Consider the following 19544-nt stretch of genomic DNA (forward strand, 5'->3'; position numbering starts at 1 on the left):
AACTGTAATAAACTTGTTTATACCGATTAAACTTATACAGTTCTAATGTTTACAACAAAACATAGACATTGGACAACAACATAAAAGCCTGATGCATAAACTAACCCATCTAAATTTCTAATCTTTCCATTCCTTTCCTACAGAAAACATAAACACAACTGCTACTGCACTCAGGAGGTCCTTAGTGGTTTTCGACAGCCTGTTGGTGTGGTGCATTGTGGGGATGGATCACAGCGGCTTTTTATTTTGGAGAAGGAAGGCTTTGTCCGTATCCTAACACATGACATGGAGCTCCTGAAAGAGCCTTTTCTTGACATTCATAAGCTGGTCCAAAGCGGCATAAAGGTAAGTGAAAGCTCTTGTTTGTTGCTATTGTGGTGTTATCAATTGGCTGGATTGACAATGTTTTATATACTTAAAGGTGTGGTCAGTGATTTGTTTTTTCATTAAGTATTATATGTAAAGAAACAAATATGAAATGTATGTACAGTCATGTGCACTTACATCAGATTAAGATTCCAGACTCATCATTGAGCTGAAAAATATTTTCAAAGCTTTTTTAGAGAAACAAATTTGAAATTATACAATATATACTTGATTTCCTGCCTTATTCTTGGTAACAACCTTGTTTTTGGACACGTTTTATTCTGAGACACCAAAAATTGCTAACTGTGAAAAGAGCTGAATTTCTACGAATGGCATAAAGTCAGCGTGAAATTAAAATGCACATCTATTTTCTAAATACATGTTTATAATAATAATAATAGCTCGTAGTGTGTACAATTTATGCATTCATGTGTTCATTTTTTTTTTTTTGACCTCATAATGTTCAATCAAAATGCCAAAATGACAGACTTCTCTCTGGTGTCAAACACTGGACTTCTCCAATCATTTAGTCTGATTAAATCTAATCATTTGTTTCACTCTGATGTACAAAAGACAAATGTCATGCCAGCTAATGCAATTAAACCAAAAATGACAAAAGTGCACCTTTGAGATGATACAATGCCATTCATTTATCAGGAGACTGTTTTTTTCCAAATCATATCCCAGTGGATTGTTATATTATTTCAAGTATTTTTGTTAGGGATGCTAATAATGGTGAAATTTAGCTAAAGTTCTAAATGTTACCGTTTTCACTCCCGACATTGCTGACATATCTGCCTCTAAAGAGGAAATAGCTTCTATTTGATATTCATGCAGCCTGACCTCCCACCATCAGAGAAGTCTGTCTTGCATAAATCAGGAAGCCTCGCTGAAACCTGGAAGATCTGTTGTTCATCATTTTGGTTTGGCACCTTCTCAGACGAAGCCGAGGTGGGAGAAATGAAGCACCCTAACAGAATAGAATCTTTAAGGAGCACAATAACAACTTCTATGGATTTATTTCCATTTTTCCTCTCCTCCCACCACAAATCAAAACCTGAATGGAGGGTGATGGAGGGTATTATTATACAAATGTATTCTGTATGTGGGCTTCTATGTGTGTGGTTTGCTTGCTGTCAACCTGACTGCCAGCAGAGGAAACCTTGTGTTTGATTGTTAAGGATCAGTGAGAAAAGCTTAAATGTAGCCAGCTGTAGCGTTCGCTTACATGCATGTCTGTCAGTAGTAGTTATGGCGTGTGTCACAACAGATGTTTATCTGCCCCCACAAGAACTGAAGCATTCTGTAATTCGAGAACATTTTGTTTAGCAAGTGTCCAGAGATGTAGGAAGAGACCTGCTTTTTGACAGGAAGTTTATGTATATTGCATACCTCCCGTTGCCTCACTTATAAAAGGAGAAAGAGCAATTATGGAGTCAACATGCAACAGCCCCATAGGAAAGACCCCCAATGTGCCTTATCGTCATTAAACATAATTGGTTGTGGATAAAGCAATCATTATGACAATTAGAGTAAGCTCAAGCCCCGGCAGACCCCAAGAGTGCTATTCTGTCAAGTTTAGCCGCTATCATTCCGAGTCGGCTGTGTTTACTCGGAGCATCAACAGGACATGTGGCCTTTGTGCCCGTGGAAGGCCTGGAGACCCGCTGGGACCCGACTTGGGCATGAAGGGGGATGATAGTGTTTTATCATGACTTTGATTCTAATGTTCTGAATCTCCTTCAAGCCCAATCCCCTTACTGCCACTTAAGCCAAACTGCTTGGAAACAATGCTCTGTCTACTTAAGGGAGTCTCCCAGAGCACCGTGGGTGTTCTCTGATGAAACCGTATCTCTTCAGTCACTCACACACGCACACAAACTGTGTGACATTATCAAACATTCTGTGCTACTTGTGCTTCTCCAATTACTGACAGAAGTTTTGTACTGAAATGCAGACACGACTGATCATCTCCCCTTCCATTTATCCTTACCACCTTTATGATGATTTTTTTTTCCATCACAGGTGTGTCAGTGAAGTTCTCATTTTTATTTTTTGTCCAGATGTATTGATAAAACATGCAATGACTTGAATACACATCGCCTATGGCATGGTTTTAATTTCTTAATTAAAATTCATAAAAATGTATTTTCATATCTTTTGGGGGGCATAAAGTCTAAATGTCCTAATATAATAAATACGAAAACCTTTTAATTGGTCTTTTATGATTATTATTGCAGTTATTTAAAACAACAAAACATTTGAACAGACTTTTGTCCACCAAATCAAAGTAACGTGGTGTCACCAACCAGCAGAAACATGTAGAAAAAACAGGAAATTATATGATAAAGAGGACACCTTCAGGCACCCATGACTGTGTCAAGGTCAATAAATCTCTTAAAATATTAGATAATTTGAACTTTTTTGATATTCATAAATTAATATATTTATATATATATTTATGCTATTAAAAAACTTTTACTTTATGGTTACACCGCATGACATTTTTAGAGTCATTGAAAGGTTTTATAAATTATACATTTTTTAAAACCGTATGAAACCAACATGCATACAAAGAGCACATTCCTTAGAACTTGGTCATTTGATTTAAGTTAGTTTTTTGAAAGATTATTTTTTATTTTCTTTATCGTAGACACTATTGTTTGTCACTGACCCAGATGTCTCAATTCAGATCTTCCAAAGAAAGTGTCAAGGATCAAACACCTTATTGGTTTTGACCCAGTTGCACTGGCTACTGTGGAAGTGGACTGTGGTCCTATTGGATTTATTGCAAGCTACTTTATTACACTCTCACATCTGTGGCTGGTCTTCAAGGACAACCCTGCACCAGTCTGATTGGATTCAACAAAGTAAGAGTGCTATCAGCGGAGGAGTTAACTACCAGTTATCTATTTTGGATATCTTGTAAACTTGTTACCTTGTTCCAGATGCCGAAAAAAAAGAGTCATACAGTGATCCTGAAGCATAGGATTTCAGCACCCTAAAGTGTTTATCTTCTAAACTATTTGTGTGAAAGAGCTCTGATTCAGTTCGTGTTGACGTGATAGGTACACAAGTATGGTGCCGCTTTGTTGTTGTCCTTGCTAGATGTAGTGAAGAAGACATCTGCACACAATGTGAGCGGAGTTCCATTGTGGTGTATCAACTAACTCAAGGGGTCCAGCTGCAAAAAACTATTTCTTGCCGAAGCAAATAGATCACAGCATGTTGTGCACTCTGTCACTTGACACGCACAGCTGTTGAGCTCTTTCAGCTCGACGAGCAGGAGGGCTCTCGACTCTGTCAAAAAAGAAGTATCCTAGCTTTGACAAATGGACCTTTTCCTCTCTCGTCCTTTGACTCTTTGAACAGTTCTCTTTGAGAAACAGCCTCTGCTTAGCTGTCATCTCACATAGCTTCCTGGCCGAGGTTTTGACTTCACGAGGACCCCCGAGACAGGATGACCTCCTGTGATGGAGCCATTCAGAAGATTTGTGGATTGCTCCAGAGAGCTGCTGCTGCAATAAGTGAATGTTATCCTACGATTCGATCTGCTCTTTTCACCGCTTGAAAGTGAGCGATCCTCACTCCAGCGCTGTCACAGGATTAATGTGTGTTAACAGGTGGAGGAGGGGGATTTGACTTGGGTCTTTTGAGGGCCTTTGAGGTAGGCACGCATTGTTTTTCTCCAATCAGCTCGGGTGGAATGCCTCTTTATGTAGGATTGCCTGAGCCAATAAGGATCAAAAGGTGCTCAGAAACAATGTGCAAGCCAGGCCATGCATCAAGCCCTGAAAGGCAAGCAGCTGCCGATGGGGTGGATGGGGGTCCAGGAGGGGGGCGATAGTGCTCCCTGTTCCTGTCTGCGAATACATCTGACCCCGATGTATTCTCACTAGCATTCTTTTCAAGAAGCTGTTACAACCTAATCTTAGTACTGTCAAAACAACAGGCAATGTGCAGAATGCTAACAATAACATAGCGTAGAACCTCTGACCATGACGTTTTGAAGCGAGATTTCGGAGCTGAACTGTTCCTATCGACGTCAGCATGCTGCAAGGTTACCCTGATGAAATGTCTAAGAAAAGCTCTTGTGACTGCTACAGTGGAACAATATGTACCCACGTTGCAACTATGCAGAGGCTTGTACACGTAGCCCTGCATCTGCTATGATGGATGGAGGGAGAGTATCATGAAGTTTGTCTTCTCTTAATTAAGTTTTTGGTAGCACCCAGAGGAACAGGCCTGGAAAAATGAAGGTTTTTTTTGTGCCTACTTGTTGAAGGAGCGATCATTAGCAAAAGCTAATATTTCAGCTAATTTTGTTCTTTGGTGGTCCCTGGCCTGAGATCATACGACTCTCTGGAATTCTTAACTTGACCTGCTCCCTCTGTGTTTGTTTTGGGATTCAGGTCAGTGCATCAGGAGTCCAACATGTTGAGAGGGAGTTTTCGGAGAAAGGAAGAGCTTTTCATTTGAAAAAGCTGAGCATGGATAAATGATATCAACCTGCTGTTAACTCAGCCCAACCTTGTTTTGTGTTTGACTAATGTAGAACAGACATTTAATGGGTACCACAAAGTTTTGCTTGTGATTTCACTCTTTGTGGTCTACTAAAGAGTCCTCCTGAGTGTTATTATTCATGTCCCTACAGATCCAATTCGAATTCCTCCGGAGCATTCCAGAGATGGAGCGCTAGCACTTGAAGCCTATTCGAATTGGATTACTTCAGCACAGCCCAACAGAGTCGCTCTGACCAATTTATGATCTGTATGTTTTGGCGTGTACTGTGAGCTGAACCACACCGTTAACTTGAGCAATCCACAGAAGACCTCTCTTTGCTGAATTCCTGTGAGAAATCCAAAAGGAATGCCGCAGAGATGGCACAGACAGCTAATTTCATGAAAACTATATTTGTTTACTTATTTTACAGCCAATATCACTGTTAGTGTATGTGCTGTAATTAAACTGGTGTTACGTCTTATCCCAAAGCATTAAATCATAATCATTTTTCAGGGACTTGCCTCAAACCCGTTTGTTCATTCATTGATTCATTGGTTCATTCATGAGGTGTACACTTAGCAATCTGTTCATTCATTTCATTTGTGTTGCCAGAAGGAAAACAAAGTTGGAAAGATGAAAGGGAGTAAAGCCCAACATTATTACTTTCCCCAGGAACTAAAGCGACATAGCTGCTTATTACAATGGGCTATGATGGGTGGACCACCAGAGTAGTGACAACTCATGTAGTAGCCTCCGGGATGAGAGGTTTTACCTATTTCACAAGCAATTTCAATGTTTTCTAACTTGTTGCCAAGAAAGTGGGAGTGTTGTATTTTTTTTCTTTTCTGCCCATTCTTTTTCTTGCTTCTCTCAAATTTTGCATGGGTTTAAAAATAAAAAAAGAGAGAGAGGGACGAGGGTGGACGGGGGGGCTAAAGGAATCCTGGACTTTTGTGCTCTCTATGAACTGCGAGCGAGCTAATTAATTGTTTCAGCCACTCGGCACTGCATTCACGGATATCCCCCAAAGATTACACACACAAATCACTTGCACAATGGAGGCCACAAGGAGGGCCTGGGCATCCCAGAGGAGCCTGGCCCCAAATACAAGCACCTATAACCAAGACGGGGTTGGTGAAAAGTGGGTGGGGTGGGGGGGGTTTGCTTGAAGTCAAATGTTTTATAATCGTTTGTAATGCAGTAGTCAAGGAGAGGGGAGGTAAGAAAAAAAAGCAAGGGGGCAAGAGGGCATGGGGTAACTGGCCCCCATATGGAGAGAGACCGAGATGAAGAAAGGCTAAGAGCAAAAGGAGAGAGAAAAAGGGGGGGACATGGGGAGGCTCGGCTTTAGCTTTTTGCAGCTCAGACCAATCTAAAAAAGGGACATAAGTAACTTCTGGATTCTTTGTGTACCCCATCTGAATTGCAGGGAGGAGATGAAAGGGGCTTGCTAAGCCTTGCATTCCACCCCAATTATAAGAAAAATGGAAAGCTCTACATCTCCTACACGACCAACCAAGAGCGCTGGGCTATCGGACCACACGACCACATTCTTCGTGTAGTCGAATACACTGTGTCCAGGTAATGAGAAACCAGTCAAAACCTGACCAAGCACAGGGGCTACTAACCCGAGCCGTAACCATCATGGACAATGGGGGGATGTGTCCTTCCTCATATTCAGATATTGTCAAACTGTCTGCCTTGAACAAAAAAGGGGGGGGGGGAATCTGTTAGGGCCAAAACCCTGCCCTACCCCAATGTCAATTTGTGGTTACGGCCTTGGATCAAAGATGTATCAAACTTTACACATGGACGTGTATGCGTAATGTTTGTTTTCCATGCGGTTTTGGATAAGTCATGAAAAGCTGAGCTCCTCATGAAATGCTTTCACTTACAGTGATGAATGTTTTATAGGGATATGTAATCACAACATATAATTATCACGAAGGCTGACATCCATTCTGATTGTGTTCAGCTCCCAAGCTGCGATGCAAAACACCCAGCATTATCAAACCCGCTAAAGTATACATTTTGTAAATTAGCCTTTCAAATGCCAAAATAACCTAATTTTGAGTTGGTTATAATATATAGTTGCCAAAATAAGTCATCAGATTTAATCGAAATGTTTTTTGCATTTTCTGTGCTGATTTTTTGTGAATAATCAGTTGTAATTTTTAAACTATTAAATTAATAAATATATTTTGAAACTATTTTTTTTAAATAAAATATTAATTCAATTTTGTATTTACATGTATTTAGTTTTCTATTTTGTACGCTCGGATAGAGTCCCTGCGACCCTACAAGTTGTTTGTTTTTTTCCGATCCCTAGCAGTTCAGAAAATTGATGGATTTAGGTTTATATATAAATGTTTTAATATTTGGTTTTAGGAAAAACCCAAACCAGGTGGACACAAGGACCACTCGGGTTTTAATGGAAGTAGCTGAGCTCCACCGAAAGCATCTGGGAGGGCAGCTCCTCTTTGGCCCTGATGGGCTTCTGCACATCTTTTTAGGTGATGGCATGATCACTTTGGACGATATGGAGGAGATGGATGGTCTGAGGTAAGTATTGAATGCTTAAAGCTGTAATAAATCAGGCACTATTGATGAGTCAAGCTATGTAATAGTGATATAAGCATTGTTTCAAATATTTCAATGGAGTGTTTTTCTGCCTTAGTGATTTCACAGGATCTGTCCTTCGGGTGGATTTGGACACAGATTGCTGTAGCACTCCTTACTCTATACCCAGAAATAACCCCTATTTCAACAGCACAAATCAGCCCCCTGAAATCTTTGCCCATGGACTGCATGACCCAGGGAGGTAAGGTCAAACATTTTACTGAATTGTCTTTCGAAAAATTGATTGTTAGATTGTTAGGGAAAGCTACTCTATGAATTCTTTTCATTATATGTTGGAACTTGGATGTGGGAATTTGCACCTGTATATCAGTGAGCTCAGGCACTGATGTTGGGCGATGGGGTCTGGCTTGAAGTCGTCATTCCAGTTCATTGGGGTTCAGGTCTGGGTTTTGTGCAGGCTAGTCAAGTTCTTCTGCACCATACGCAGTAAATAATTTCTTTATGGACCTCATTTTGGGAAAGCACCCACCCAAACTGTTACCATAAAGGTGGAAGCACACAGTTTCTCAAGAATGTAACTAAGCGTTAAGATTTGTCTGGAATTAAGGGACATTACCAATCTTGCCTGTTAGAATTAGAAGTGCACGCCAACACATATACCATATAATTAAATAAAGTGTCATATAACAAGTAGCAGTGTGGTTTACACTGCTGCTGTCTTGCAAAATGCATTAAAATGGTATTTTGTGCTCTAGGTGTGCAGTGGATAAGCTCCGCATGGACACCAATGGGAGTCTGCTGATCCTGTGCACAGATACTGTTGGCAAAAATACGACAACAGGCAGGATCCTACAGGTCATCAAAGAGAAAGACTACGGTATGTCTGTTAGAAGTGGCTGGTTTCTAAAACCATGATGGATTACTGTACAAGCAGAAAGGCTTTTCAACAAGCCAAATAGTTCCAACCAGGCAACCACTCAAGAAGTTCCTGTATTGTATTTCACAAAACATTAAATTCTCCCTCCATGTACTGGTTATGAAATAATGTTAAGCTTTTATGCTGAGAACAGAATGTCTTCGATGGAATGGGGGTACGTTCCAAAAAATGATTTAAGGCCTTCCATACAAACCGATCAACGCTTTATTCAAGAATACCATTACAACACTCTCGTTTCATAACGTGAGAACACACTTTAAATATAAAATGCTTCTTTTAATCCCTGGGGACTTGCAAGCATATGTACAACTGTATAATTTATCGCTGTCGAAGAGCGTTTATATGGTCATTTAGTACATTGTTGAAACACAAAACGACCAGCATGGCAGTCCATCTCTCAGTCGTGCTGACTAAGACCCCTAAATCAATACCAGAAGTGAATATATATTATTTCCTATGGCCAAAGTAATGGATTGGCTTTCTCGTACTCCTCCTTACGCATTGGCAGCAAACAAATATGGCTCTCTCCCAGCCAATGCATTTAAACCCCAAAAAGATTGTCTCGCAAGTGTGGCAAATTACCCCAAACTCCAAGCCATTTACGATGTTAAACCATCACCATGGTGAATGACTTACTTCATTAAATCACATTTTATTGTTTTACGGGGCTCCGACTGTAAGGTTATAATACTGGCCATTCCCTAAGCTGCTGTAATCTTTGTAGCCATACAAACTTAAACAAATATACACAAACTCAATAGTAATTGTAGGATTACCTCACCCTTTCCTCTCGTGTCCTTTTCCTAATCTATTTGAGCTATAATGTGAACTTAACAGTGCTTAATAAGGACATTTAGTGAAATGAACATAGCCCTCCATATCAAGTTTACATAGTGTTTGTATAACCGTCTGGGGAATAGCTAATTAAAACCAGCCTGTGTGAAGTGCTAATGGACTCTTGACAGATTGTGGTAAACATGGATATCCCTTACACAAACAAAGAAAACTGTTATTATGGGGATAAATCAACTTTGCAACACATGTAGGATGGTGATTGAAGACATCGAGTTTGGACAATTTTTTTTTTTAATTTAGTTATCTAAACAATGCAGATGATTTCCGTTAACTCATTTGAATTTTCAAGCTCAAATAACCCATAACTCATAAAAATAGCCTAAAACTCATAAAATGTACAACCACATGTCGACTTGTTACCTTGCTCTGCTTTTCTTTCTTGATGGTGAGTTGTTGGTGTGTCTGCCCACAGAAAATGAGCCATCTATGTTTGATTTGGGGTCAAATGAAGGTGCCGTCCCAGTTGGTGGATTCATCTACCGGGGATGCCAGTCAAGAAGACTTTATGGAAGTTATGTGTTTGGAGACAAAAATGGGTATGTTGTGTTACTTTATGATGTTAGAATTATTAATTATGCAAAACTACTTGGTATATCCCTTGAACAGTCAGAGAAACTGAATAGTTATGCTTCCAAAAAACAGATATTGAACTTCCATTTTCATATTGCTCCTCTTTGGTTTTTTGTGGTAATTGTTAAACTGCGAATGGAAACTGCCATCTTTCCTGTATTATTGGCTGTGCCAACACACACACTGGCCACATACCCAAATGAAGAAAAAGAGCTTTTTCAGGGTAAATTGATAGCAGTTTTCCTGCCAGGTCAATGGGCCGCTGGTATATGTTTTTCACACTTTACACAGGTTTATAATTCATCCTCACTATCAGCCTGCATATTTTGTCAACAGTGAGAGATAAACTGTAGGAAGTAAATTGTTCCTGGAAATCCAAAGCAGTAAATTATGCCTGATGTTTTGTCATGTCATTTTATTTTTTGTAAAAAATAAAGATGTTCGCTCAAGTCTGCTGGGTAGACAGAGCAATGACATTTTTAACCCCTGACTTTATGATCGTTGCAGGAACTTCAGAATTCTAGAGAGGCCTTCAGAAGACAGGTCGTGGCAAGAGAAGCCTCTTTGTCTTGGTACTAGCAGTTCCTGTGGTTCCTCGCTGGTCGGCCACATCCTGGGGTTTGGCGAAGATGAATTGGGTCAGTGAGCTCTCAAAAAGCTTTATGTGTGTTCGTTTCACCGCACATTTTGTGTGCTTCTGTCATAACCTTTATTCATGGTTCTGTCGAGTTTAAAACTATATTATGCGGAAGATACATTGTTAATTTTTTCTTTTTTTAATTGAAAGAAATTAATAAATTTATTCAGCAAGGATGCATGAAATTGATCAAAAGTGACAGTAAAGACATTTACATAGCTACAATTTTCTATTCATCAAACAATCCTGAAAAATACAAAAATGAGCATTGGTAATAATAAGAAGCATAGTAGATTGACTTCCAAAGACTGGAATACACATTTTAAAAAATATATTAAAATAGAAAACTCTTATTTTAATCACTTTATTATATAATTGTAATAATATTTCACAATATTTCTGTGTTTACAGTATTTTGATCAAATAAATGCAGCCTTGGTAAGCATAAGAGGCTTCTGAACATTTAAACAGTAGTGTAACTACAGGCATTTCTCAAAAGGACTAACACAAAAAAAAAGAAGTTTAGACCAGGTCTAATGAAGCGATTGTTTTACATTAGAATGTGTATACCGTAGTCACAGGAAGGAGGAAAAACTGGCTCCCGAATCCAAGAATCATCTGAATGATACAGAACAGAAAGAAAACCAATCCCTTGTCCTACCTCCCATTTTCAAATATCTTTCCTCCAAGGAACATTTTGCTATGACACAGTACTCCTTTAGTTTCCTGACAGATTACATCCTCTTTTTTGCTGCTAACAGACGGTACAATTGGAAATCAAAGGTCAGCGCAATCTGTCAGCATATAGGGTTTACATGCGCAATCTCCTCCATTTCCTTAGCTGTTCTTTCAACGTTGATATCAACTGATTTCTGGCTTACTGGAATAGTAATGGGGGTCATTTTTATGTGAACTTGACACCAGCCCCTCCGACAGTGCCTCGCCAAATCAAATGGCGCTTTTCCACTGCATGGTACGGCACGGTACGGCTCGGTACGGTTCCCTTTTGGTGCCCACTCACTGCTGCTAGGCTGTACTTTCTGCCACCATGTAATATCCCCACAGCTCAGTGCATCACAGGGAACATAAACTCTCGAATCCAAACACCAGGTCAAGTGTGACAGAGAATAAATCTCGTGCTTTGCCAAGAGTGGGCCTCTGTGAGGGAGAGATAGCATTTGTTGCTGATTTGTAAGAGGGCTTCAGTGGAAGACTGTACTGGAGACCCACATGGCAGTCTCTTGACACATGTTTACAATCTGTGCACAGTGCTGCAAGCTTGCTCCTCATTAAATTACTTGCATGACGATTTAATGAGCCCCTCTCGAAACCCTCTCATGCACCAGTGTCAAGTGCAACGAGTAGGAAGGAAGGAAGGTGAGAGAAGACAAATGAGATCCCTGAAAGACCTACATGTTTTCTTTCCTCTGCAGGTGAGGTCTACATCCTCGCTTCCAGCAAAAGCACGGCGATACAGTCGCACAACGGAAAACTCTACAAGTTGGTGGACCCTAAAAGGTGCGTTGAGCTTCGAATACACAGAGCAGCATATTGTATACAACGGAGTTTATGCAACAGCCTCTCTGTTTTTCCGTTTTCATTGCTCGCATGTGAAATATGTGATGTTACTGCTGAGCAATGCTAATATTGAAACTCGCGTAATTAATTCCATTTTTATTCCACTTTACAAAACATCCCCCGGTATTCTTCTTACGTGCTATGGTTTGAACATCTGCGTGGTTAGTTCATACCAAGAGAGAGAAGGTTATGTTGAAGAATGTTACAACTGGATTTGTTCATGCAATGAAAATCAATGGGGTCCAAAACAACATTCGTTGACTCTCGTTGTGTGGACAAAAACACTAAGACGTTTTACAAAATATCTTTCTTTTGTGGGTGAGTTAATGATGACAGAATGTTCATTTGTGGATGAATTATCCTGTTATAGCACTACTCGTTTTCGCTCACAGACACGCACAAGGACTCTAGCTTCCCTTAAACAAATCATCACACAACTGCCGGTCTTAGCCAACACAAACCTCGGCCATAATTGGAGAGTAAGCATACCATTTCCAAATGTTAGTGTAACGTGTTTCTAACACCAACACAGTCAAGGTGGCTCGGACACAGCGCTGGTTAACTAGCAAGCCTGTGTGGTTATCGGTTGGGTGTTTTCCTTGCTTTGACAGGACTTACACACCTGTCTTCAAGAGAGGGAATGTTTTCCTTGAGAACCTTGAGTACGTTTATATGCTGGCGAATCTGTGGCTGAACAAAATTTATCCAATTGACATACATGTGCACAAGTTCACGGCGAGAGATTCAGCACATGTGAATGGATTTGGTTAAAGGATTTAATCATTTCTGTATGCTAGTGGGCTTTTTTCAATATGGCGTAATTTAACCCGTGTGTTTTACGCCACTAAAAGCCACTTTTAAGATAGATCTTGAAAATATGTCGTTCTCACCAAGCCAAGTGCATATGAAAGGCATATCATCTATTAGAAATGAGCATATGAATTCCCACGTAACAACTGCCAAAAGTGTTTGCATTTTTAATAGATCAAATATATCATTTCCAGAAAAAAAGGGACATTACAATGGGCACAGGCAGATCTGTCAAGTCTCTAATTCAAACCAATCCCTCATGAAACTTGTTTTTGTGCTTTCTACGGCATTCAAAGTCCTTTTACTGGACCTTTTTACACCATGAGAGCTATATAAATTACCCTCAATTATCAGGTGAAATGATTCAAAACTATTATTTACATGCAAGATTATTCAGATCCTAACCAATTTTTAGAATTTTGCTGAAGTACAAATGAAAATTACACTTAAAATGTGCTTATTTAGTCTGTGATATGTCAAAGCACTGAAAGAGCTGAAATTTCTTGTTGTATGCAATCTCACATTTAATAAATCCACCTTGCGATAGTATCAACTCTTAGTGTATATAGTCGTATGCCTCTGAGGAATTGCATTTCATGAAAAAATTTCTCCATATTCTGAATAAAAATTTTAAAAAATCATTTATAATATGCATCCTTATTTAAGTGAGGACTGAAGGCTGTGAAAACGAAAACTACCAAGCATTCCAGGGTAAAGTACAAAACAAGTGATTATCCGAGAGGTTCAATTTTCTGGATGTGGAAGCCACCCAGACGCTGGCTAGGTTGTTCCTCAAAACTCTCCATTCAAACAAGAAGCAGAAAGGCTTATGATCACTTTGAAAAGCTACAAAGTTCAATTTCTAAGAATTACATAGAGGTGCACCGGTCAATTATAAGATAAGAGTTCTTTGTAACACTGGGAGGTATAAGGGACCACGAGACGGCACATCTGAAGTTTGCCTTAGTAGTGGCCCTGTTGCGGTTGTGCTCCAGATAAGGCCTAGATTCAAAGCAATATGTGTGGTGCAAATCTAACACCGCCCACATCTTAGTGTACGCTATACCTGCAGTGAAGTATGTTGGTGAACGCATCATGGGGGCTGTGTTTCATCAACAGGAAATTTTATCTTGTTAGAATAAAAAAGAATATGTATCAACACTATTTACAGAAATTCCAGTAACAAAATTGTCAGTGCCCTACAATGACCTAGTCAAAGTCTGATCTCAATTCAAATATTTTTTCAGTCCATACTGAAACCTGGAGCAAATCTGTCTGGAAGAATGAGCCAATATCACATTTAATAAATAAATAGAGTTCCCTTTCATGGGAACTTCGAACTGCGTCCTCTAGGGTTACTGTAAAAAGTGACTTTTAAAAATACAACACAATATGTATTGAATCAGTATGCAAACTATCACAGAAACCAATATTTGTATGTAGGATTTCAGCAAGGATTGAGAGAAAAGGTTACACTTTACTTGAAGGGGTGTGCATAAGACTGACATGACACCTTCATAATCATGACATGACACCTACATAAACATGACATGACACATGTCATGAATATGAAGGGTTTTTTATGCATGTTTATGACAACTGTCATTAAGTGTCACTTGCTCAGTTATGTAATTTTTAATGCAAAGCTGACATTGTTTGAGATGTCTTTGTTCCATGTCAGTCTTATGCACACCCCTTCAAGTAAAGTGTTACCAGAGAAAATTGCTTGAAGGTCTGAATATTTTTGTGAGGCTCTGTATACCCAGGTGACGACAGTGCCACCCAAGTCTAATGCTATTAATTACCACAGATGTTTCCATGAGTCTCCTAAACAAGGCCCCTCAAACTTACTTTATTTATGTTTTCTGGCATTACCACATTTTTCCAAAGAACAATTCTTTCCACCATTGATTGGAGTTGTTTAGTCTGTTGGACCTGTGGTGTTGGGTTCACTGTTTTATATATCATGTCACTTTTTGTGATCTAATTACCAAATAAAAGAGGGGATATAACATTTCTGAGTGACTAGCACTGTCAAATGGGGTGGTCCAACATTTACATTTCTAGTATCTACATTTACATCTTTTCTGCACCTTTTAACCTTTGCGTTCTGGCTAGGGCTGAGGGCTTCAAAATACCTACTTTGTGTTTGGAATATGATCTGCCACGTTGCGTTTTTGGGTTGTGGAACTGTGGGGTAGGGCAGAAAGCATAAAATATATCATAGAATATCATATCAAATGAAAGTCAAATGTTTGAGATGTTGCAGTAAACCTCACCGGGATGACTGCACCCATCTAGAATGGTAGAATAATAAATAAGCCACCGCACACTGAAATGTACACGTATCGATGTCCAATGTGGACAAGAGAGAGACTGTAGGATTGTTTATTGGCTGGTGGCAATAACTGAGAAGATGCCAGTAAGTGAACTATTTATAATTTGTTTTTTCTGTAATATTAAATACAAACTGACGCACATCCTCAGTTTTATTCAGTTTTTTTATTGATCCAGTATATGCAATGTTGCAATGTTTGTAGGCATACTCCTTGTAAGCAAAATTTAGCCCAGCAAACAAATTTAACCCCATGTAAGCTACCAGAAATGAGAACTTCATAGCGATTCTTTTGGCAGATACAGTCTGTTCTGACAGCTGAATGACAACATCTCAACATTTCAGTAGAAACCAAGGAATGTTTGAAGAACACATCAAAATAGATTGTTTGAGTGTTACTTGAGTGATTTCTGAAATGACCTTTATTCATTTTAGAACCACAGACCTGAGGATATGTCAGAAAGAAAACAAATATAAGTGTATCTCCCATGACTTTGGATTTAGGTGTCTGAATGTGTCAAATAGGTTCTTTAGATGCACTTTTCTGTAGCAATATAGAGGTAACAAATTCCTCTAGGCTTAAGTGTGTGTGTCAAGAGCAGGATATACAAACACTTTAAAAAGTGCTCACATTCTCCTGGTCCCCATCTCTCACAAGTCTCCTTTATTTCACGGTCTCTCCTAAATCTCTCCTGCTCACAACCATGTTCCTCCCCTTGACAAAGACCCTTAGGGGTGGTACTGAATGGCCTACTGCTACAATACACAGTAAATTTTTTGATACAATGTAACCACAAAGAGGTACTAACAAAAGAGAGAGATGACAAAAAGGACAGAGGAGTCACACAGAGAGCCTTGATGAAGGCTTTTTTATGCTGTGTTCGTTGAATACCCCTCAGCCCTTCACTCCTCTACCCGTGCGCTTGCTTTCATCAAATAACTCAACTTGTTGGCTTTGATAGTAAGAAACTGTTAAGCCAAGAGATATTAAACTGTCTCCTGAAGAAAAGCTCAGAGCTACTAGAGTCATTGCCCATTCTGCAATTCCACAGAAAGCACCACAGATTTCCACAGAATTGGACCACCCATCATTCACCAAGTTGTACAAGTCCCCCATCCCATTTATGAAATATTTTGGCTTAATAATTATGTTTTCAACTACCAATAAGTGTCTAGTACTGTTTAACACATCTAAATAGATTCCACAGAATTACACACATTTACAGCATTAAAAACACCCAAAACTTACATTTCTCAATTCCAGTGTAGATGATTTCTGCCTAGGTAGATAGTGTAGAACGGGAACTGGGATCATGGCTGGCATATTGTGCCAAACAGTCCTTGGATGGACAAAAAGAGAAGTTGTGCAGCTGATGTGTTGAACCTCCCATTCAAGCTACAGGACAGTCTTAAACTAATAAGCTGGGGCGTTCTTTTAATTTATCATTCTGTGTTTTATGCAAGTGGCCTCACAGAGCTGATACATTCCCACAGTGCCTGTTGACCCAGCTGTCTTTGTCAAGTGCCACGGCAGCAGGTGTTGTTTTCACGGCCACCCTGCCTGTAATACAAACTGTTTAGTAGCGCCGCTGACCCCGACGTCATTAACAGTGTTAGTCCAATCCTCTGGGGAGCGCCTCTTTCTCTCCTTTCCGTCCCTCCCTCTTTTTCTTTTTCACTATCCATCTCTATTTCTTTCTCTCCCTCATCTTTTCTGTCTCTCTCTGTTTTTTTAACAACGTAACAGCCTGTCACAACAACACACAAAAAAAAAACAAAGTGTGGATGAGGGACAAGTGAGACCTGATATGGGTGTTGAAAGTGGTTGAGGGGAGCATGGGAACTGCACCCCCAATAGACCCCCCAACACATCCTGCCACAATTCCCTTGTTACCACCCTATTCCTGCCATCAGTCACTGAAGCTGTCAGTGGTACTCAAGAGGTCCAACATCCCACTCGCTTACATAGACACTGCCAAGGTTGGTTCATACAATGCTGAAAAGCACCGACATCCAACGATTGTCAATCGGTTTGTTAAACCTGATGTCATCTGTTTTTACCAAATTAACATCAGTTGGTCCAATTTTTTTAACAAATTCCAACAAACACTGACATAATAAGACTTAATTGCAAACCGTTGTCATAAATGAGAGGTAAGCATCCCTGCCAGCTCTATAGAAACAACTGTGCATAGCTCGCCTCCCCTTAGCCCATTGAGTTTTAACAGACACCCTAAAGCATGCAGTGGGTTTGGTGGGGTAATTAAGAATGAATGGGGGAAAGTCACATGAGAGGAGGCAGTGCCTCGCGATATGATTGGATATGACTGGTTATGATCGGCTGTGATTGGCTCATGCGATAAATCCCGCCTTTTGTGTTTGTGCGTGCTCCGCGTTCGCGAATCAGTCTGAATGAACAATATAATGGCGTTAATGGGAAGACTAATAAAAAAGAAAGCAAACAACGCACACATATGTATCACCACTTTGTCAAAATCAAACTTCAAATGGCCTGAAAACAAGATCTGTGGAGGTTTTTTAGTGAGCAATCAGCTTGTTGAAATTAAAGGTACATCTCCGCATCTGTGACCAGTGTTTATTGAGCTCTGATGATTGATGATCCAAAAATACATTTATTATTTAAAAGAACAGCTGAACATCAGTTCATAAATAAAATATATAATTGTTTAAATAAAATATATTGATTAAATTGTTACTGCCTTGAGTAATTATTTTGGAATAAATGTAAAAGTAACACTTTTTAATGGTCCCTTTTGAGCATTCTGTTGACAATAGGTAACTTTGCACCTACATGTCAACAAACTCTCATTAGAGTATTAGTAGACTGTCTGCTTAATATCTGCTAACTCTTCATTGTGATGGTGTCTCAACAGACATTCTGCTAACTATAAGTAACTTTGCAAATACATGTCAACTTAATCTAACCCTAATCTACCTTAATCTAAATCCTACCACTCTACTAACAGTCTAGTGAGACTTAGTAGATATGTTGGTGCAACATTACTTATAGTCAACAGAATGTGTTAAAGGGGCCATCAAAAGTGAGTGAGCGAGTGAGTGACGTGACATGTGGCCAAGTATGGTGACCCATACTTGGAATTAGTGCTCTGCATTTAACCCATCCAAAGTGCACACACTTTGGATGGGTTAAATGCCATACACACAGCAGTGAACACACACCCGGAGCAGTGGGCAGTAGTGATGCGCGGATGGCGGTTATATCAGCGGGCGCTGCGGATAATCCGCGGATCGGGTGGGTCGGGTAATAAAAAAATGCATTCTGATTATTTGCGGGTGGGTCGCGGGTGGATAAAATAAATCATTAATGATGCAAGTATTAACTACATTTTCTAAATTATGAACGTGTTTTAAATAGGCTACAGAAATTGAATAAACTGTAAATTAACATTAAAAGTTATTCAACAACATTATTTAGTCAAGAGCAGTAAGTTTTGTTGTTTGATTAACGTTAATAAAAGACGGCACAGCTAGGCTGCTGTCACAAGACCTATTTCACGGATCCAATACTGATACTCATGCGTTTTATTTTGCAACTGTTTACATTAACTTAAGACAAACCCGACAGTACTTTCTCAATTTGGTACTCGCAGTACGCGCTTTGGATGTGACTGAGCGCACGCGCCTCTGGAGAGCGCGAGTACCGAATGGCTTAAAAAGACGTGAAAATAATACATTTTTGTGATGATGCAACAATGACCGATCAGGCAATTGACAATTCTGTCAACTGTCCCGAAACGCGAGCTAAAGTCTTCTATCGCAGCGTGCAGCAGCTCTAGATGCGTCGATGTTAAACAAAAGTCAAAGAGAGAAGACACGGTGCAGCTGAATCACTCACGCTGTTTTCATCTGATGGTTTGTGTGGATTTATTTACTCATCTAACCTACACGCTATATTGAATAAAGGTTTTGCAGTAATTTCCCTCATTTTAAAGTCGAAAGCTGCGGGAATGAGTAATGCGATGTATGCGCAATCCCGCAACGAAATTCAGGATCTGATTAAACATAATTCTATTATACAGAGAATTGTGAAATAGATTTTCATGACTTTTCAAAAACTTTTTGAGTTTATTTATTTTTACAAAACTTTCTAGGCCTGGAAATTGCTGTTCAATGACTTTTCCAGGTTTTTTATGACCGTACGAACCCTAATGTGATGATCGGGTGCGGGTCGGGTGCGGTTATCTAAATCAGACAAAAATACAGGTGCGGGTGGATAATTTATTTCAAGCTGCGGATTCGGGTGACGTTTTAGCTCATCCGCGCATCACTACTCTGCATCACTTAAAGCACAGCTCTGTTTTGACATTGGCCTGTCAGATAGTTCGTTCCGC

General features: G+C 39.6%; 1 protein-coding gene across 1 annotated transcript in view; it reads left to right on the forward strand.

Moving 5' to 3' along the window:
* Positions 1-19544, forward strand: part of LOC107684442 (hedgehog-interacting protein-like) — a 33645-nt gene that overhangs the window by 9721 nt on the left and 4380 nt on the right. Inside the window, exons 4-11 of the mRNA XM_016480694.1 lie at positions 144-345; positions 6299-6450; positions 7258-7431; positions 7547-7690; positions 8205-8326; positions 9654-9777; positions 10319-10449; positions 11882-11966. Of these exons, the coding sequence (XP_016336180.1) occupies positions 144-345; positions 6299-6450; positions 7258-7431; positions 7547-7690; positions 8205-8326; positions 9654-9777; positions 10319-10449; positions 11882-11966 (1134 nt within the window). The remainder of the gene's footprint in view (positions 1-143; positions 346-6298; positions 6451-7257; positions 7432-7546; positions 7691-8204; positions 8327-9653; positions 9778-10318; positions 10450-11881; positions 11967-19544) is intronic.

This window comes from Sinocyclocheilus anshuiensis, unplaced genomic scaffold (genome assembly GCF_001515605.1).
Source record: "Sinocyclocheilus anshuiensis isolate Anshui unplaced genomic scaffold, SAMN03320099.WGS_v1.1 scaffold309, whole genome shotgun sequence".
NCBI classification, from domain to species: Eukaryota; Metazoa; Chordata; class Actinopteri; order Cypriniformes; family Cyprinidae; genus Sinocyclocheilus; species Sinocyclocheilus anshuiensis.